The sequence below is a fragment of the Symphalangus syndactylus genome, chromosome 4, assembly GCF_028878055.3.
Source record: "Symphalangus syndactylus isolate Jambi chromosome 4, NHGRI_mSymSyn1-v2.1_pri, whole genome shotgun sequence".
NCBI lineage: Eukaryota > Metazoa > Chordata > Mammalia > Primates > Hylobatidae > Symphalangus > Symphalangus syndactylus.
In genome coordinates this window covers 54,350,001-54,364,240 of record NC_072426.2, presented here as the reverse complement: position 1 = coordinate 54,364,240, position 14,240 = coordinate 54,350,001, and the positions used below count along the sequence as shown (strand labels likewise).

The 14,240-nt window shown below is 33.1% G+C and overlaps 1 protein-coding gene across 4 annotated transcripts in view; it reads left to right on the top strand.

The window, feature by feature from the left end:
• Positions 1–14,240, top strand: part of LOC129480675 (uncharacterized) — a 499,607-nt gene that overhangs the window by 260,780 nt on the left and 224,587 nt on the right. Inside the window, exon 4 of one of the 4 annotated variants that reach the window (XM_063637950.1) lies at positions 11,131–12,410. The exons of the other annotated variants lie outside the window; for them this stretch is intronic. Coding sequence (XP_063494020.1) covers positions 11,131–11,176 — 46 coding nt within the window. The 3' untranslated portion in view covers positions 11,177–12,410. Of the gene's footprint in view, positions 1–11,130; positions 12,411–14,240 lie in introns of those variants that run through there. 4 annotated transcript variants of the gene reach the window in all.

The window sequence follows — 14,240 nt, the reverse complement described above, 5'->3', positions numbered from 1 at the left end:
GTTTTCTACAACTTTTATAAATGCATAGTGTATTACAAATACTGTAAATTAGTTGGTTAATATTTAGTGTGGTAGAATGTATTCTACCTACATTTTCTGGGGAAATCAAAGTTACTTTGGTATCATAACTCTCTTAAGCCAAATTGATTGGGTTTCATTTTTCATAAAAGATGCTTCTTTTAAGAATAGTAAATATAGCAAATCAGTAATATTGATACTGACATTAATTTATGCTACAATATCGAAGAGGGTATGCAGGGGAACATCTCTTACCAAAAAGAAAAATAACAAAATGATTATTTATATATTGTGAAACAGAAAGGATGATTTAAAAATTTAGAAATTCATATACATACATACAAATGCTTAAATGTTTATATTAATAGCTATATTTTTTTCTTACTCCCTGCCTCCATCTTTCATTGAATCAAATTTCTGTCTATACAGATACCAACTCCTATGAGCTTCTGGAAATCCCTTCTCTTGCTGTCTGTTTTTTCTCCCTTTATTCTCCATGTTTTGTTTTGTCCTTCCCACTTCTCTGTTTGTAGCTCTCATTTTTTTTTCCCTCAGTAATGTCTGGTTCTTGTGACATTGATAGTTGTTCCTGTTTCTGTCCTGGGGGTGCTACTCAGATCTATCTCTGATGAAGGATTTACGTGCTTTAGGTTGGCCAGACCACATCTAAAAGCCAGACCCCAGTGAAAAACACAGGTCTTCATGTTTTGGTATTGACCACTTCTCTTGGTATAACTTTAACATCTTTTAGGTTGGCAGTGTCTTTCCCAGAGACAACCCTTCCCTTACCACTCCTTCCCCTGAAACATGGATGGAGGGGGCAAAATAAGTGTCTTGGGTAAAAATAAAATCCCTTTCTATCACACTGGAATCAATCCAATTCAGACCTGTTGCAAGCTGTGCAACTGAGATGAGTCGACGTGATTTTGGTTGTCAGCTAACAAAGCTAAAAGTGTTCCCTTTAAATGACAATGTCTAAGCTTTCAGAACCCACAAAGAAATTACAAGAAGTTATTACTGTACCTGTGTTGATACATAACACTATATCCCATAAATGTGTACAAATATTATAAGTCAACTAAAAAAATTTAAAAAAGGTTCTTATTTCATAAACTGCTCGCCATTTTAGTTTAGTTCTTTCAGATTTTACTGGAGTTATTAAAATTTGTAACAATAACAACAGTCATTCAAGTTAAAAATGACTCAAGGACTAAAAATTCCTGATAAAGAGAGAAAGCACAAAGGGAAATTAGGAAATACAAGAAAACTGAAATGACAAGGCTGGTTTGATATACTTAGTGGTAAAAAAACCTTAAAATCTTAAAGACACATATATTTAACCTGAGGGCAAAAAGGAAAATTTCATGTACTATTGCAAGTGGCTTCCTAAGATTTTAGAAATAAGAACCACAGGCAAATGACAGTTAATTGGATTGGAGCTGACATACCATAGTACCAGAAGCCATAGCAATTAGATACCTACTATCATCTATAGTTGAAAATTCTACATTGTTTCTTTCTAATTTTTAAACTTATATTTTCGTTTTACTTTTCTTTTCAATCTTGAAGTTTCCTTTATTGATCTTCTTATATTTCATTATCTCAAAACACAGTACGTGCTACCTTGAAGTTTGAATTTTTAAGAAATTTCCTTTGAGCATAGGTCTTTAAGTATTAACATTTTTCTTGAATGAATTGTCATATTTATTATTAGCACACAATAGATCAAAACAACATAAATTTATTATATGTTTTATAAATAATTATTAAATATCAAAACTGACATTTAGGAATGTTCAAAATGCATTTCTTTTTTCTTTGAACTCTTTATTTTAGAAATTTTCAAATGCACAGAAAAGTCGAAAGAAGAGCACCATGAATATCTTCACACCCTTTGCCTAGATTCACCAATTGTTCATGTTTTGGCACATTTGCTTTGGGGGTGATTAAGTATATGTAATACAGAATGGCATTGTTTCCCAAGAGGCCCAGGTTTAGAATGAAATCCTATAAATAAATTGTTGTTCAGGCACCCTCTCTCTCTTTTTAAATTTTTTGTAGGAATTATAGACCCAAAGGCCTCTTACCTCCTCAATTATTCCTGAGATGTCCTTGAAAATGTCTTGTATGCACATGAGTAAGCTCCGTTGACTATCACCTGACATTATTATCTTCTTGCCTTTACATAGCCTTCCATGGAGAAACCAATGGTATCTGTGAAAGTGTGCAACAGAACTCCCCCAAGTCACAGGTATACCCAAAGGTACCTAACCTTGCCAATAGGCATCAAGATCTTTGACCCAACATTTCCTTCGCATTACTCCCAGTAAAAAATGCACTCCTCACTCACAGACTGTTACTGATGTTCTGTGTTTTCTCATGTTCTTGATGCCCTGGAACCAAGTACATTTGTGAATGCTTTCCTGTCCCCTCTTTCATGCTATGTAAATCACATAGGTACTGTGCAGCTTGCCTCAATGCTTTTGTTTTTTCTTTTCTTTCTTTCTTTTTTTTTTTTTTTTTGAGACAGAGTCTCGCTCTGTCACCCAGGCTGGAGTACAGTGGCGCGATCTCGGCTCACTGCAAGCCCTGCCGCCCGCCTCCTGGGTTCAAGCCATTCTCCTGACTCAGCCTCCCGAGTAGGGACTACAGGCGACCGCCTCCATGCCCAGCTAATTTTTGTATTTTTAGTAGAGACGGGGTTGTTTTTTCTTAAGAAAATGACTGTTGCTCTTTAGCCTACAACTTAACGCCCATCACCAAAAGACTCAAACATGACTTCATATGAACAGAGTCCTTGCCACCATGTAACACCAAGTGAAATCTGTCTCTCCTCTCTGATTTCTGAAGCCTTATTATTGGGCCTGATTTGATGCCTTTCTTCTTTTCTCTTAGGAAAAATTCTCTCCTGCAGGTTTTCAATCTCTCATGCAAGCTGATCTCCAATGATCCTACTATACCTCAATACTAGTTGTAGACACCACTCAAGCTTGAGCACCTCTGCCTTCCCCAAAATTCATGCACATATACAAACAACGCTTATGAAATAGCCAGAAGACGAATCCCAACTTAACCTATCAGCAAATATGTTAAAACATGGTAATTGAAAATAAGAAAAATTAGTAACTAAAGGATGAAGTTAAGAAAGAAAAATGTTTATTGATGGTCAACTTGAGTATAACCTTAAAAAGAGAAAAAGTATATGATTTAGGTTGTTGAATTCTAGGAAAAAAGGCTGCTAGTATCTTTAGCTAGTATAACTATAGCTAGTATAACTAGCTAGTATAACTATAGCTAGTATAACTAGCTAGTATAACTCAAGACTTTCGGGATGGGGGTAAACCAGGGATTACCATTTCGATGAAGTTTAAAATTTCTATTCTTCATTTTGACACCAATATATCAAACCCAGCTACTTGGTTTATCTCAGTTTTGTAGTTCAGTAGTTTTGGGTTTTATAGAAGTATACATGAAAGGGCATTTCAACATATTTTAGGTTTCTACTCCTTACATCGTTAAACTGGAATGTTTTTAAAGTTTGAGTGATTTTCTCTTTTGACTAGACTGCATGAGTGAATGCAGTAATTGTCAGAGGTAACCAATCTTTTTGTGGTTTCTAATAGGTATAATGTCTAGTGCAACCATTTAAAACTTCATTTGCTGCTTTTAAAATAGAAACATAATTTAAAATTTTGCTGTAATTTCACATCCTTGTCCAATTGTGTTTTCTTTCCAGAAAAGCAACAATAATCAGGGGCTGCCTAAAAACCAACAAATTAAAATGACTTTTCTTTAAAGGCTTGTCAATATTACTTTTACCTTATCAAGATTACACATTTAAATAAGAAGAATGCCTTTTTTTTCCAAATTTTTTAAATTTTTGATGCACAGTCCCTGGAATCTTGGGAAACATATTTTTTTCCAACTTGAGCATTATACATTATAATAATTTCTTAGTTATCACTATTTATCAATATATTTTAGTAGAAAAATAACTTTACTCACAAAACAAGTGAACTAGTAAGGTATTCCATGAACATATTCCTTGTTATTAGAGGAGCTGTTTCTAATGTTAAAGTTTTCAACATCTTTTTAAAAGTAATGACCGTTAATTTTTCCAATTTCAAGAAAAATAATTGCATTTCAACTTGCATTAGTCAGTTGCAACTGGCATTAGTCATTTGCAACTGGCTAGGAGGCACAGGCTGGTGGGTGCTGTGATGCATCCACATTTTCTTTTTCTCTTCTTATTCTATATTTTTGGGGAAAAGAGAGCAACATTCCAAAGTCTCACATTTTCATTTGTTCCTCTCACTGGCTTCTTGTTCATCCATATGTTCCTCTCACTGGCTTCTCATTATTTTATTTGTTTCATTTTTATATATTACATTTGATTTCCTCCTATCCTCTCTGTAATGAAATATTTATGTTATTTTCCTTTCCCCTAACTACACTGAAAAGCAACCCTCAAATGAGAACTGGGAAAAGAAAAAGTGGCCCAATTTTCTTTTAATCTTTATAAATAGCATTCAACTGAAATTTCTGGTTTCTGATCTAGTTGTTTCCTCTTTCTTGTAGTTAAATGAAATAAAGTAGTAAAAAGAAAACAATAAAATATTTGCTCTTACTAAATTTTTGAAATATTAGATTAAATTTAATTCAAAACAATACTTAAAAATTTTGTTTTTCAGACATTTTCAAGGACCTCTAGAGAAAGAATTAATTTCTATGTGCCTTATCCATCAACTACAATTAGATGAAATCTGAGTTTGCAGGATATAAAATATTTTCATTTGACAGTTATTTTATGGGTCACGCATGCACTTGTGTGATACATATTAGTGGCTTAAATATATTTTATATGTAATTTCTAAAAAAGAAAAAACAGGTGCCAAGTTGGTACTAAGCACTCAATAAATCTTTCTCAATTAAGCATGGCTGTTAGGCATTGAAAGTCTTGCCAAGGTTTGAGATTCAAGAGAGGGCAAAATGGGGCCAGAGAGTTGAGGATAAGCATTGATGACAATCTTGTAAGATATTTTTGTTGGAGAACACAGACTTTAATTTTCCTTTATATTTTGACTTTAGAATTCTATTATAACTTGCACTTTGAGAAAATTTGCCCTATTTCACTCCAGAATTATTTGTTACTCTAATGACGCTATTATCTTCTTGGCAATATATAATACAGATACATATGTAAATATTCTGGCATTTATTTGCAAATATGTCACAAAATTTAATTCCTAATAAGCATACCTTAAATTCGAGTTTCAAATTATATAAGAATTCAATCACCATTTCATTTTTCCCTATGTGCAATAGTTTAGAACTCTTATATAAGAATTCCTTAAAACCGAAGTTTCTTTAGTTGGCCTCAATCTAAAGGCAAGTTTGTATTCAGAAGGTACAGGGAAAATAATTTCAATCCAGATGTGAGTGTGTGTGTAGGTATGATTTATTTTCCTTAAATACAATTAAAATCAATTAGTTTTCTTAATATACATTTAAAAGTAGAAAGATCATTTGAATCTTGAAGAAAACTTTCCATAAAACATTCTCACGAAAGAATCTTTACTAATCATTTGGAAAGCTTATTTATTCTTTATTTTTTAAACAAATTGGTAAGGCAGAAAAGGCCTAAATACTGCTCTGGAATAAAATTTCAAGTCCCTTCATAAAAAAGTATAATGTGGTTAAACTCATGGGTGGCTTGTTTCGCTTATGTCTCCAAGTGTTTGGTGACTAGTAGCAATTCTGCAGGGACTCCTAAAAAAGCACATGATCTTCTAAGTGCCTGTGCTGAGTTTTAAATGGTTACATGAAAGGCTGTCTGATAGAGCAGACATTGTTTTCACTACTTTCCTGTGCCTCGCTTAAAGAGGCGGTCAGTTTAACAAATATTTCTGAAAAAAAATTATGCTTAATGAATTATTTAATTTATTGTAACTGAAATGAGAATGTGGAAATATTTTCTCAGTGCAGTTTTTATATTTGAATTAGATACAAGACTAGGAACAGTTATCTTTTTAATTCTTAATCATCATTGCAAAATATTATCGTCCTTGTTTTTGTGGATGAGAAAATATAAGACTAGAAAAGAATAAGCAGCCTGTCCTAGGTCACACAGCTAAGAAGTATTCAAGTCCGAGCTTGCCTTTTGCCAAAGCTGATGTTTTTCTATTAAATCACATGGCCCCATCCTTAAAATACGGCACCTATCAGGAAACACTCCAGAGACATTTGAAGGAAGCTATGGATGAATAAATTTTAGGCTTTCTTCTGCTAACTCAATGAGGTGTGAAATTGCGCAAGCACTTCACCACCAGCCTATCAAAAATTAGAACATTTTCATTGTGTCAGATTTGTAATTCATGAAAAAGTCTTGTAAATTTAATGCTACATGTTACTGAATACAGAAAAGGGTGTTTAAAATTATAGCATCTTTTATAATGCTATAATTAATCCGGGATCATTCTTTAAAAAGCAATTCAATAAAAATATAAGTAGCTTTTTACTATTCATTTTTTCTCCTTCAAACTACTCATAATTCTGCAGTTAACCAGTGAATGTTTTTGGAGGAGCTGTTTGAAGTAATAATAGAGCTGAAAGTGAACTCAGTGAAGATGTCAAACACTATTAATCCAGTATTCTATTGTAAGTATGCTAATGTAACATATCTGGCAGGAGATGGAATTCTTAACATGTAGCATACTGATGCATAATTAGTTTATACTATATAATTATTTTACAGAGTCCAGCATATCCCTCAGTTTTTGGCAAACTTTAGTGTGAGCAGCAACTTTCTGAACCCCTTTCCATCCTTTAGAAGTATCCTACTTGGATTTGTTTATCAAAGTCAGTGGATCAGAGTACTGGGTGTTAATCAAGACAGAATGAAGGGTTGCAGGTTAGAGACCTGTGGAAAGTGTTAATTGTTCATGTGTGTCTGGCCTGTATAGTATCAGATTAGGCCTGTCACATTCAGCAAAGCCCCTGAGCGCCTGGTGGAGTTTGCCATTTATTGCAAATGCTGAGAATGCCTAGGGAAAACGACCTCTGCTCATCTCAGTGTGGATTTATCTCTTGGTCTCTTTGATCAGGGAAGAAAAATTTGGTTTTCATTGCTAATTTCTGTAATTGGCCCTCACATCCTCCTTTCTATGTTTGTAAACAAACGGATTAACTGTTCCTGGTCATAATTAAACTGGGACGGGAGAGTGAAAGGAAGTCTCCATGAAATAAATCTACAGTCAGGATGTGGTCACTATTTCCAAAACACAGAGATTGTTTCTAATCGCATTAAGTTTTCACCTTGTTTTACCCAAAATGCAAAATAAAAAACAATTGGTTAAATTTTAAAATAATCTGACCATGTTTCTTCATGGCCTATCCTGAAAATCACTTAAAATAGCTAGGCTGGTGAAAAAGTAAGAGAAACCAAAGATAACTGCTTTTCTCCCAGATAAAAAAGACTTCATGCTACTTGCATTTAATCTTTTTCCTGTGTGAGGTTAAGCAGCCATTATGAGCTGCTTCTCATTGACTCAAAGAGGAAAAGAGGTCACTGATGGAGTTTTATTTATACAACTGAGGACAGAACAACACAACCTTCAATGGATAGCAAAGATTCATGTTTCATAGACAACAACTTTTTCTTAGAACCATCCAAAATAACCCAGGCCTTCCTTAAGACACAGAGTATGTCACCTCAACCCGTATCTCTGGGGACTGAGCAAATGTTTATTTTTACTACTCATTTTGCTCAGTGGGGATGGTCACTTAAAATTAAATAATATATTGCAGGGTTTATTTTTATGGCTTGTTCCTAAAACTGTCCTGTGGAAAAGGCCCCTTTCAAGCTAAGATTGAAAGAAAAGGCTTACAGATTGCCCTTTCTCAGTGCTGTTTTCATTGCAGCTTTGGAGTATTAAGGGATTTGGGAAGTTAAGATAAGATCCCCAATCCTAACATGCCTCGTTTTTATCTAAACAAAATTTAAAACCCAAGTAAGGGTGTTCATTATACTGAAGAAAATCAAAGGGACTACTAAACTTTGTTGCTTAAAAGCCATAATGATTAAGTGGTTAAATGTTGAACACACATGTAAACAGACATCAAGACAAGAATTTTCTTAATAACAATTTTGGTAAGACATTTGAGGAATAACTCTTAAAGTAGAAAGTATTTATAGTTTCCCACTTCTCTTAAATTCTTATTTCCATTTCATTTCCCCCATAAGTAATTATATCATGGCCATAGTCTCCACCCACATTAAGTTTTGGGGCATATTCATGTTATTTTCTTTCACTCTCTTCCAAGTCAGTTAACTAAATTGCCCACATGCCCTCTGCTTAAATGCAGACTTGAATGGTATTTACTGAAAACTTATAAGAAAAAGTCATCATATATGTTATCAAAGTGTATTTGAAAATATATAAATTATATGACATACCAAAGACTTAATTGTGTATTTAATGGATCTACTCAAATTTGAATTGTCCTTTCCAGCCAAGCAAAGAGAGTGTTTGATGTTATAAAAATGTAGAAAACTTTTCTTGGAGATTCCTTTAAAATATTTCTTGGTTTCTTTGTAAGACAAACACTATGAACTCATAGTTTATCAACTTAATAAAGTGATTTTATACACCAAACTGCTTTATATTTCTGACTTCTTGTATGCTTGCTTTTGTAATACCTGTGTGTATATTTTGAATTTCATGAAACCTCTCTTGCTTAGAATTACAAACTAACAAAAACAATGTGTTTAGCTTTTATACTTCACTTATGTGGAGTGAAATAGATTGTTCAACTATTTATTTCTGAATAAAACAAGAGCAAGTATGGGGAATTCTTTGTTAATGTCTTAGGTTTCCATTGCTTTGGTTTCTGATAGCTGTTTTGAAGTTGCATATGGTAGCACGATAGCAAATCTGGAGTTTTGTTTTAACTTACATTGGAGAGAATTGGGTAAGTGCGATAGTTACCTAAAGGGTTGAGGGGCTAAAAATGATGCATTTATTCTACTCTCCCTTAAAGCTATTATCATAGCATTAAACAACGGCAATTTATTTACATTTGTCATTGCTCCTGGGAGAGCAGGCGTGATTTTTAGAACTTTTACATGTTTTACATATAAAACAAACATATATAATGTATTAATAAATTAAAATTCCTATAAATCATGGATAATAACTAGTGTTGAAATAACTTTGCTTAATTTTGTTTGATAGGAAAGATTTTTCTCATAACATATGTGTTATTTAAAAAATATGATTCCACCAAAATCCTAAAACCAATAAAAAAAATTCCTGTGGATTGATTATCTCAGGCGGGTGATGTGAAATGGGGTTGCACATAATCACGGTTTTTTTTTGTTTGTTTTTAGGTTCTGACTTGTTTTTAGACTGCATTTGTTCCCCTTTTTGTAAACAGCAGATAATTGAACTGATAGGTCTCGTAAAACAAAAAGCTACTGAGGGAGAAAAGGTAAATTTTATGGGATTTCTAAATTCACAAACAAAGCTTTACAAGTTAGCATTGAACATTTCATTTACAATAAAATAAGCAAGCATTGAACAAGTTGGAATTAGTTTTGCTTCAGGTCATCATCATTGTAAACTATCATAAGGTATAAGCACAGAAATGATTGAAGTTCTAGCACAGAACAAGGAACCTGCACAACATCTAATAACTAAAATATCACCGGGTAAGATGAATAAAGAAAGTTTAATATTTCTTGTCATGACATTGAATTTTTTAAAGAAAAAAGATGTGTTGACTTTGTGTGTTTATGAGTTAAGTTTAGAAAAGACTGCCTGGAAACTTGTTTACTGAAAGTTTATTGATCCATTTTCTTTTCTCTAAATCCCTCCTACTGGAAGGCATTTAAGGGTTACTATTCTTGAAAGAGTTTTCTGGACTATGTGTATCTTCTCATTGTTTCAATTAAGGATCCTCAGCTGTTTTCCCATTGTGAAGTGAAAAATACAGAATTAATTGTACTGTTAAATGTCTGTTTTGCAAATTCTGGATGAATTTTCTGTATTCACACAGAAAAATGGAAGCTTTATGTGAAATGGCTATATTCTTATCTAAGGAAATATGCAGAAAGTATTTAGCTATTGTGTTTATAAGAAAGTGTTGCCGACACTTCAATGAATAAATGAGTATTTGGCTTATGGTGTAGTTTAGGGATGGATCTGGTACTGTGTAAGTGTATATGATAAGGCATCCAGTAGTTAATATATGCTCTGAGCACTTCTTTTAATCCTCTAAAATGGTAGAAATGGTCAGTCTTTTTGAAGATAATTTTATGATACTAAATAATAGCCAGATACTACCAAGAAAACTTGTGTCTGGACTGGAGTGAACATATAACAAAATGCAAGGCAGGAATGGACCCATTTTAGTCACCAGTTTATATATTTTTTTGAAAAATCAGCACAGGTAAAACAAATGTATTTTTCATGTCTTATATGTTTCATTGTTTATAAACTTGCAGGCTATAAAAAGTGGCATAAGGAAACTATAGCTTATTACCCTTGATAAGAAAGCTTCACATTTTTAGTACCTTATATTTGATTAAATGTAAAAAATATAAAAGTTTACATAGGCTAAATGAAGGATATACAACCTGATTGCATAGTGATAAAATAGACATCATTTATTGTGTCTTTATTCTGCGTTAGAAACCTGATAGATTTATACACAATTTTAAAAATCTTTATAATAAAATTGCATGAATGGCAGATTTTTTTTTCATTTTACTTATGTGGAAACTGCAGCTCAGAGAGATTAAATGATCTGTCTAGGGTCACTCCACTAACACCTTGCCCTGCTGGGAAACATAGTAACCACCACCTTATCATATGTCTTAGTCAAGCTTCTTTTACTTATAAAAAGTAGAAAATGAACTCAAAGTGTTTAAGAAAAAAAATGGGAGGACATTATTATAAATCTCTGTAAGATCTCCATAAAAATCTAGAACAGGCTGAATTTGAAGACCTTTGGAAGAGCAACTGAGAATGCTCCCTCTTCCATCTCTATCTTTCCTTTTTATGAATTCTGTGCTTCCTACAATATACTTCTTTTTGCTTTCTTCTCCATCAGTTACCAGTCAGCTTCCTTCAAGTCTTCTTGGTGTGCAGGACTCTGACCGGGAGCTCATCACTGCCTGTTAGAAAGTGTTTGCAAGACTGCAGTTGTTCCAGCTCATATTTTGAAACCAGGACACCCAACAATAAGACCACAGGGCTATGCTTTCAATCAGCAATCTTATTCGTAGTCTAATCAGGAATAAGGGTAGGAGAATCCCACACTCTCTTCACTCACTCAGAGGGGCACAGGTGCACATTCAGATATATCTGGTATAGGCTGGAACTATTTTTTCGGGGGTTTAGAAATTTTATTTGCACTTTGTAATTCTATAATGAGGAACATGAAGAATTTGTTAAATATAAAAATTTCACAAAAGACACTGCAGAGCTGATGACTCAGAAGATATTTTCCAGTTAGTAGCTGGTAAATATGTATTTTGAGTTTTTGAATTCTAAGCTAATAGTTTTAGAGAATTAAAAAATATTTTATGGGACTTTTCTCTTTGGGGAAGAAAATGAGGGTTATGTTCTCCACTGCTGGTCACTGGAACCCTCTAAAAATAATGTTCTAGTGGGAAAAATGAGAAGATATTAGGACCATTTTCTCTTACCTGGAAAATGGTAAAGATATCCATGTAAATGAAAACCATAGATTATTTTGTTTTTTATTAACTTTAAGCATTAGTAATTGTTTTATTTTTCAGTTGAGTGGGTTAAAAAAAAGAATTCATGATACAAGAGAAATTTAATTGATGAAGCATAAGGGGTGATCTTGCATAATAAAGAAACAATTCAAAACACTGCTCTACTCTTAGATATACGTCTAAATGAAGTGTAAACATTACAAAGCTTGCTAACCTTTTCTTGCCATATTGCAGCAAGATACACATTTGCTTCCAAGGTTTATGTTGAGGGACCTCAATTCCAAAGGACAGCAAAGCATCAATGTTACAAACTGGTTCCACAAGAAATATAGGTTTGTGTCATGAATAGTGAACATTTTGACCCAGTGTCTTTTCTAGTACAAAATATTTCCCCAGAAAAAGTTATCTGCAATTAGAAGATGTGCTTTAATCCGTGATGCCTTTGTGTCATTCATCAATCTTATTGAATAGTTTGAATTAACATTACATTTTTAATAGCTGTAGCTGTTACTTCATTAGGTTGCTACTACAACAAATGAATTTGTGTAGAGACTGGATTACAAAGCAACACAGCATCATTTTATTTTTCTATTTCATCACTTTCAATAATGTATTACTTACAAAATAAAGACATATGTGGTACCTAGAATTTGAGACTATATATGAAGACGTTTTATTCTGTCTTTGGCATTGGAAGTTTTCCAGACATTAAAGAAATATCTACCTTCAAACTATGTCATCATATATCAAGGAAATAATCAGACCATCCTATATTTTATGGTGGATAACTTTATAATTTAAATAGATTTCTTGTCAATCATCAGTTTCTTATTCAAATGTCAATAAGTCACTCTATGGTGGACTGAATTTCAGTATTCTATCAAACATGAATTTTTATGTATTAGTAGTATGAATTAAAATTTGTATGGATTCTTTGAAAATGAAGACTCTGGAACCTTAAAAAGGATAAAAGTTGATGAATATTTATTCTATAAATATCCTAGAAATGTAGGATATTTATTATGGAAAAAAAAGAAAGAAAAATATTTTATATAATTATGAGAGAAACAGCAAAATTATTAACAGTTCATGTGTGGATATTGCTATGCGGGCCTAAAGCCAGATTAGCTTCAGATCTTAGTCCAGGTAGAATACCAGATAAATTTTATATTGGGCCTCCAAAACACAGCAGAACTGTGTGTGGTTCGTTGGCTACAATAGCTCTTTATATGTATCATGTACCACGGGGAAAAAGAACTGGACATGACACATGATACAGCTGAATGAACATAAAGCAAAGCATCAATAATGGGATCTGAACACAGCCTGTTGCTAATTTTTCTGATCTTCAGTTTTCACATTTGTAAAATGGTGATAATGTCCTGGCCTACTTCACTAGGTTTATACAAAAAGTAAAGTGAGATGGTATATGTGAAAATGCTTTGTTACTTAATCCACTCTCTGCACTACGGAGATACTTTTGGTGGGTGGGGTAGATGAGATACTGAGTTATACTTATTAGTGAATTAAGAACAAAACAATAGTTTGTTGGAGTTATATGAAAGGTATTAGGGTTAGGATCATCGAGGATGATTTGGAAAGTTAGCATGATGTGTTTCATCTGGAAAGTAAACCCCGCCATCCATACATCTTTTCCAGAGTGTGAGTTCTTTATATTATTTAATTTATATCATTTTCCAAGTGATACAAGTAAGTTGGAAAAGTCAAATAATTCAACAAGATTTATTTTTAGAAGAAGAGCTATCTTCTATCTACTATTCCCCCGAATATATAAAACACACACCTACTTCTCAAAGTGAATTATTTTCAACTTTTAGCAATTTAGTTGATTACAAATTTAGTATTTAACTTTATTTATGAAAACATTTAAGTGTTTCTTGATTTTTCATCTTAAATTTCCACAGCAAAAGATGCGACTTTGGCTTCCTTTCACACCATCCAACCTCCTGGTCAGACAGACACAAAACTGCACACTCACATGCATATTGACTCACATACTCACATACACATATGTGCACACACACTCACACAAACACAGTCTCTTTTCCTCCAATCAACCTAAAAGAGTTATAAATTTTGATAGGATAAATCATTTTTACGTTATTATGAATATGCTAAACTATCAACTACTGCTACTTCCAATTCTGATTTTGAGCAAAGTTTTTACTTTCCCTATATTAATTGTGTTATAGATTCATTGGCTTCATTTCCTAGGTGCTCATCACTAATTCATCCTGAGACTTTCTGCCATTCATGTAATCTTTCTCTCAATAATTTCAAACACATCAGGTATCTTGCCTAATTCAGCTTCCTGGTCTCTCTCCTTGAGCCCTCCATCTTCCTTTTCAGATTCTCCACTGGTGATTCTTTGATCTCCCTTTATTTCCCCCAAAATATTATTCTCTGTCCTTTTTACTATAGTGGCTTTCTTGTTTCCAGGATTTCATGTTTTCTTCTC